The 7,327-nt window shown below is 31.8% G+C and overlaps 1 protein-coding gene and 1 pseudogene across 3 annotated transcripts; both read right to left on the bottom strand.

The window, feature by feature from the left end:
- Positions 1-2,552: 2,552 nt before the first annotated feature.
- LOC146896502 (hydroquinone glucosyltransferase pseudogene) lies at positions 2,553-4,089 on the bottom strand (annotated as a pseudogene). The gene has a single exon (XR_015023096.1). The product of XR_015023096.1 is annotated as a hydroquinone glucosyltransferase pseudogene (transcript).
- An 823-nt stretch (positions 4,090-4,912) lies between these two features.
- On the bottom strand, positions 4,913-7,000 carry LOC146896501 (NADPH-dependent oxidoreductase 2-alkenal reductase-like). 2 transcript variants are annotated; one of them, XM_085736280.1, is made up of 5 exons: positions 6,710-7,000; positions 6,391-6,565; positions 6,119-6,285; positions 5,788-5,870; positions 4,913-5,482 (listed from the first exon to the last, which is right to left on the bottom strand). In XM_085736280.1, the coding sequence occupies exons 1-5, from the start codon at positions 6,932-6,934 to the stop codon at positions 5,104-5,106; spliced, it is 1,029 nt and encodes a 342-aa protein (XP_085592406.1). In that variant the 5' UTR covers positions 6,935-7,000; the 3' UTR covers positions 4,913-5,103. The 2 variants fall into 2 exon arrangements, with proteins under 2 accessions (XP_085592406.1, XP_085592407.1); XM_085736281.1 differs by having other exon boundaries at positions 4,936-5,482; positions 6,823-6,951.
- Positions 7,001-7,327: the final 327 nt, after the last annotated feature.

Raw genomic sequence — 7,327 nt, 5'->3', positions numbered from 1 at the left:
CATTATATGGCATATCTTTAAATCACACATCTTCAAATAGCACATATTTTTATAACACATCTTAAAAGCACACATCTTTAAATCAAATATCTTCAAATAGTACATCTTTTACATCATTAAATAGCATATCAATACACATTAATTTAATTATTCAATCAAAACCTACAACCATGGCCGTGAGATTCGAATAAATTGTGTTACACACTACTCTCTTGTTTGTCTACACTTCATATTAATTGGGTTTTAATTAATTAATTAGAGGCTAGCATATAAGAGTTAGTCCCTATCCAAACAAGTAGATCCAAGAGAGGATCAGAGCCACCCCAAGGCTATTAAGACACGTAAAAACAAAATCAATATATTAAACCAATATGTTAATTAATAGATTATAATTAAGTTGAAAAGAAACAGTAATAAGAGTTCGCTTCCTCAAAAAAAATATTAAGAGTTTGGTAGCATCTTATAAGCATATGAGGCTCTGAGCTAGTTAATTAAGCTACTCAACTATTGCTAGATATTATTATTATTTTCTCTAACGTGATTAAAACCTACCTATACGTTTACTATACTATACTATAGCAGCAAAAGAAAAATCATGGTAAGGGTTCAACTTCAAAGAAAAATCATCGTATATGTTATGCTATTCATGGATTTTCACTCGCTTTTACTCGTATACTCAAAACACAACATAACCGTGAATCAAATACAAATTTAGTTCATACCAATAATGAATTTAGAGACAAGACTAGACCCAAGATCATAGCAGCAAATTAGACCACGTATTTAACATAAATTATAATGGAAAACAACGGAAAATAAAAGCCCTTCACTACCTACATGTTCATACCACCCTAATTCTTAAAATCTCACAAATTCATCCTAAATCATGTTAGATGCAATCTAATGAATCACAGACTTAATATTAGTGAAAGATAGTCTCACCCTTACCTTAGATTGTTTTTCTGAAATCAAAAGCAGCGTTCTTCGTTCCTAGGGTTCTCTCTCTCTGAGTTCTCCTCTTCCTCCTCTTTCTCCAAAAAACGGTTTAACGTAAAAACTCTTTCTAACCTAAGCTACCTTATTTATAATACTAAATACTCTTCCTAAATCTATTTAGGCCCAATAACTTTTTCTTCTTTCTATTCTAACCCCCAAATCTACTTACTCTAATAATTCTCATATTCTAATAAATAATAAAATACTAACACCTCATATATATAAATAAATAACATAAATAGATTCTAACTTAATAAAAATAATTAAATATCAAAGTGGACGTTACAACATTCATTTTGAAACAAATTTTTTTGGCAAAAACGACACTCATTTTGAAACGGAGGGAGTATTTTTCTTCCTAAACAACATTTATATTCAATTTTTAATTCTTTTGTATAATATGGTGAGGATAATTTCACTTTTATAAGTTGGATAAAAATTTAAGATTTAAATTAATTCTCAAATTTTCAAGGAAATCTAAATTCTTTTATGCATGTACGTAATATAGTTTTAGTTTTTTTTTTTTTTAAATCATAAGATAGTTTTAGTTACTAGAATCAACGAGGGCATTCATCTTCCTAGAATCATAAGATAGTTTTTGTACCCAAAAAAAAATGAGGGCGTTCATCAAATTTGAGATGCATGGATCCGTTAGACTTTAAACTAGTAGTTAAATGAGGTTTTTTTTTTTGAAAATAATTATTTTTTATCATTTAATTTATAATAACTAAATATTATTTACTAGAAGCGTCGATGAAATAAAATTCAATTTTTAATTTATTTTTATAATTACAATAGTGAATATTGATATTTTTACGATAAAGTTAAAAAATTATTATGATTCATACCAACAATAGAATTACGTTTTTTTTTATATGAAATGATATTTTCTAAAACATAAAAGTCGATAGATAACTCTTTTCATAAAACTGATTGATAATATATTGATTTAAAAAGCAAGTATATCGGTACACTTCAATGTATGATTGTACTATAAGAAGACCCTATTTTTGGATATTATTATATTTTTTTGGTGCAAGTAGCCGCTTTTAAAGAAAAACAATAAAAATTAATCATTTAAGTATGAAAACCAATTAATAAATATTTAAGAGATAAATAAATAACATAGTATACAACCTTGAATAGTTTGATATAGGATTTAGTGGACTTATATAGTTTGATATAGCTTGGAAGCGGAGCTCTTGCTTATAAACAAAATCTGCTTGTGCGGATAGCGTTGATTCAAATCTTATGAATCTCATCCTAACAAGTATGTTCAAATCATCAAGCGAGCTTTTGTTTTCCCACACTTACCGAGAAGGTAATCAGTGTGGCCTGTCATCATATAATATACAACGTGTAACTTTGTTGACAATGTGATAAATATAAGTGTTCCTTTTTCTTCTTGTTTTTTTTTTTTTTTTACCAAAATATGTTCCTTATATGCAAATTTTTTCGACACATTAAAAATTAAGCATCCGAGACAAAATGCAAATTATAATGCATTTGCAAAGTTGAACAAGCATTCAGGGATAACCTGCACCCTAGTGTTGTTAAATATAAAAATGAAACTGATATTCCATTACTAGAAATAGAAGACTATCTCATCATAGAGGTAAAATTTTATACACATTCTAGTTTTTCTGCACCAAATTTCTCCACTTGAGTGTTAATTGAGAAATAGTCTTTGTAGAAGAGCCATCTTCTTTGAGTGCATTAGAAGCAGCTTCTTTTAATTCATTTATGTTATTGTGCAATTTCTCGCCTTCTTCTCCTTCCATGAGACACTTGATCACCTTCGCAACCTCTACCCTTTCCACAATTCCATTTTCATCAACTCTTGGCCTCAGTCCCACTTTTAGGCCCTCGCTCAATAAAACCGAATTCATTCTCTGCTCAGCAAACAAAGGCCATGTGATTAGTGGCACACCATGCACCACACTCTCTAGGGTTGAATTCCAGCCACAATGCGTCAAGAAACCACCAATTGAGTTGTGACTAAGGATTTGAACCTGTGGTGCCCATGATGGAATAACCATACCTTGTTCCTTGGTTCTCTCTAAGAACCCACATGGTAAAAATTCCAAAGGGTCAACATCATTTTGTGCTGAAACTGAAAAATATGCTGCACTTGATGAACTACTGCTTGGTTCTCTAACAACCCATAAGAATTTCTGATTACTCGATTCCAAACCGAAAGCCAACTCAACAATTTGTTCTTGTGAAAGTGTACCACCACTCCCAAAAGAAACATACAAAACTGAACAAGGATGTTGTTTATCCAACCATGAAAGACACTCCAGCTTATTAGCATCATCACCAGAAATTGTTTCTATCTGGATGATGGGTCCAACAGGATACACAAGAGGGTTGTTACTTCCTTCCTCAGTTAGTGCTTTTATAGGACCTATTTCCATTTCTAAGAAGCTATTAACAAGAACACCATCAACAAAACGGTACTTTTTAACTTGTTTTAGAAAGGATTTGTAAGTTTGATTTGATCGATCTTGAGCTGGAGCATAGAGATCTCTACCATGGAGTGGTATGCAGCCTGGTATTTTGATAGGTTCTGGTAAATCTCTGTACTCACATGATGTTTCCTCGTCCAACTTCGGCAAATATAAACTCAAAGAGAGTGTGGTAGCTGCTCCAGGATAGTATATATAGGACAGCATGTTGAATTCCTTAGCAAAGTTTAGTGCTTCAACTGCAAAAGGATCAACCACCAAGGCCACAAGGTGTGTCCTTAAAGTCAAGGACTTCAAAGCCTGATGTATAGATGGCAATGATTGAGTTAGTGCGAGCTGAATTTGCATTTCTAAGGTAGTTCCCTCAGGGTGCACTGGTGGAAGAAAAGTGTAATTGATGTTTGATGGAAGTGTTTGAAGAATGGTTTTTGAGGAACTTGGGGGAGAACCAAGTGTGGGAATGAGACATGTGATATAAAGATATGGATGAAGGTGAACAAGTAGCTTGGAGAATTGAAGAATAGGGACCAAGTGGCTATAGCCAACACCAGGAACAATTGCAATGTTAATTGTGTTCTCCATGGAAGTTTTTGTGTTCAAGTTCATAGATTTATATGAGGTAGAATCATTACTTTTGTTTTGTCAATTGTAAAAATACTCAAAAAGAAGAGTTATGTATGTGCCAAAACGTCAACATAAAGTATATGCTTATACATTTAATAATCTAACTCTTAACTCTTGCTCTTAACTATATGAGGTAGAATCATTACTTTTGTTTTGCCGATTATAAAAATAGAATTATGTATGTGCCAAAGTTAGTGATGGATATGAGCAAGTTAAGAAACAAAATGTTAAGAAACATGATGTTCTCAGACTCATATTGTCGTTTGTTTAGAAGTTTTTATCTGTCAAGTAGTATCAATTTTTCTTCTTCTAAATATGTCTAAATCATTTCTGACTATTTATTACTACATATGGTTTAATTATATATAAGAAAAAGTTGAGTCAACAAAATTGACATATTTAGTTTAAAATTTAGACTAAATAAATCATCTTTTGTTGACCTGATTTTCTCTTATATACAAGACTGGATGGAATATATAAAAAGAATTGATATGTGAAATGACATAATAATTAGTTAATGGTATATATAGGAAAAAGACAACTAATTATGTCAAAAGTAACAAAATTTAATAATTTTCTTCAATTATTTGGTTCAATCTTTTGATCTTTGATGGATGCATATTGAAAAAATCATTGAAAAGGTCACTCCCTAAACGAATCATTGTCTTAATAGATTAGTATTTGAATTTGAAATTGACGTGGAAATACCTTGATTTACAAACAAAACAAAAACGATTGTGTTTGTTTATCATAAATGCAAGCTATATACAAATCTAAATTGTATTTCAATTAAATCAAATTAAAATAGTGAATTTCCAAAAATATGAGGATGAAAACTATATTTAAGTCTATCTTAAAATATTAATTAAGAAGATAATTACAATCAACAGAGTGGATGAAGAGGTTTCCAAAGGTCATCCAAAGAATGCTTCATACACAAGTAACTCAACTCAAAAAACTTGAAAGAAAAAAAAGGCACAAACATTAACCATAGCATCAGCATTCATTCATTCTTTCATTCATGAGCAACAACAACCACTTGTTTGCCAACATTGCGACCACTGTATAGGCCAATCAATGCAGCAGGACCATTCTCAAGACCCTCAGCTATGTCTTCCACATACACAACCTTTCCTTCTCTAATAAGAGACAGGACAAACTCCAAGAATTTTGTATAAAGGTGAAAGTAATCAGATATAACAAAACCCTCGATTCGAATCCGCTTATATATGATTTGTGCCAAATTTGTGACACCTTCAGGTTGAGTAAGATTGTACTGTGAGATCATTCCACTTACAGGTATGCGGCCATGGACTCTCATATTCAAAAGTACAGCATCAAGTGTTTTCCCCCCAACATTCTCAAAGTATATGTCAATGCCTTCTGGAAAGTACCTAATTTACATAAATTGATATCGATATCAACTGCTCATTAGTGTGCTCATGTTACTTAGTGTAGTAAGTAGTAACTACGAAGCACTGACACAAACCGATACTAACACTGATACATAGACACAGGCAATAATTTGGATAAATAGAAACGATTGTATGTAATTGCAAGTGACTGTGTTGTGATGGTGTCAGACAGTAACATGTGTAGGACACCTTCAATATAAAGTGTCGATGCTACATAGGTAACTATAATTTTTGTCAATAAACAAATTGATTAAAAATCTGCCATAAAAATGTTAATAACAGACCTTTTTAAAGCTGCATTGAGGTCTGGTTCTTCTTTGTAGTTAAAGGCTTCATCATATCCAAATTTATTCTTCAAGAGATCCACCTAGTGTGCCAGATTATAAGAAAGATGATTCAAAGTCTTCCAAAATTGAAAATAGTATTTTTGTAGTATAATCAAATTAACACAATCTCACCAAGCGAACAAAGACATGGATTGTGGTTATTGCAATTAGGCTCATTCAAAATAATAATACTTTAAACAGTAGAATAAAAAATCATAGGTTTTTTTTAGGGGATATTGATAATTCATCATTTTTACAGGCACATATAAAAACAAAAGTATGTAGATACCTTTTCTTTAGTTCCAGCACTTCCAACAACATAACAACCATGCAATTTTGCAAATTGACCAACAAGTTGACCAACAGCACCAGATGCAGCTGAAACATAAACATTCTCTCCTTTTTTAGGACTGCCTAATTCAAAGAAACCAGCATATGCAGTCATTCCCGGCATACCTGTACTCAAACAAATGCGTAAAATATGTCAAAAAACACAACAAAATGGAAGAAAATCACGCGACTAATATCAATATAAACTGAAATTGTTGAAAGCATATATACCAAGAATTCCGGTATAATAGGAAAGTGGGACATCAGTGTGCTCAATTTTGAACATTCCAGTTGTAGGAACCAAACTATACTCTTCCCATTTAGTAAGACTCCAAACTAAATCATCTTTCTTATAATCTGGATGTCCAGATTCTACAACTTTAGACACTCCAAAACCTGTCAGTGGCTGCAATTACTCATCAGTTAGTAGCTACATTTATTCTATGATAAAAAATAAACTCTCAATACTTCAGATTCCTTGATCAATTGCAACTATGTTAGCTTATACTGATATCTAATAATAATTGATGAAAGAGAGAGCATGGCATACAGAACCAGGGGTGAGAGCACCAAGTCCTGCAGTAGTGTCCTTGGTCATCAGGAGTCTCATGTAAGGATCACAAGACAAGTACAGATTTTTGAGCAGAACAACATCGTTGGAACCTTGTGGAAGGTTGAGAGTTATGGTACTCTCAACAATGTTCATGTCTGATTCTTTAGGAAAACCAGACACATAGTCCTTTAGAATCACTTGCTTGTTCCTCACTTCCGCCATCTCAGGAATTGTGTCACAAAAATCTTTGTGGTGTTTGTGTTGTACATGTACGTGTACGTCTAGTACAACTGACCACACATTGGTTTGTACATTTATCTAACAAATTTGTATGAAACAAAATGCCAAAATTGTTCCTTAATTTAATTTCAACTTTTAATTTTAATCCCCTTAAAAAACTTCTTCAATTTTTGGTCCCTCAAAAGTTTAATATCACCACTGCTTTTAAGTCAATTTATTTTTATCTTCGAAATTTTGAATTATTTTCGGCAGTTATGTTTAAAACATTATAGAATTCTCCTTTGCAAAAGTTTAAATTTTTTAACAATGGATGAATTAACTATGAATTTTCATTTTTTTGGGTACTTAAAAATGTATATTTAATTCATGTTTTTG

The sequence above is a fragment of the Medicago sativa genome, chromosome 8 (genome assembly GCF_051527215.1).
Source record: "Medicago sativa cultivar Bolivia chromosome 8, Bolivia_mono, whole genome shotgun sequence".
In the NCBI taxonomy this organism is placed as follows: Eukaryota; Viridiplantae; Streptophyta; class Magnoliopsida; order Fabales; family Fabaceae; genus Medicago; species Medicago sativa.
The sequence above is the reverse complement of the archived record's forward strand: the minus strand, read 5'-3'. Positions and strand labels throughout refer to the sequence as shown.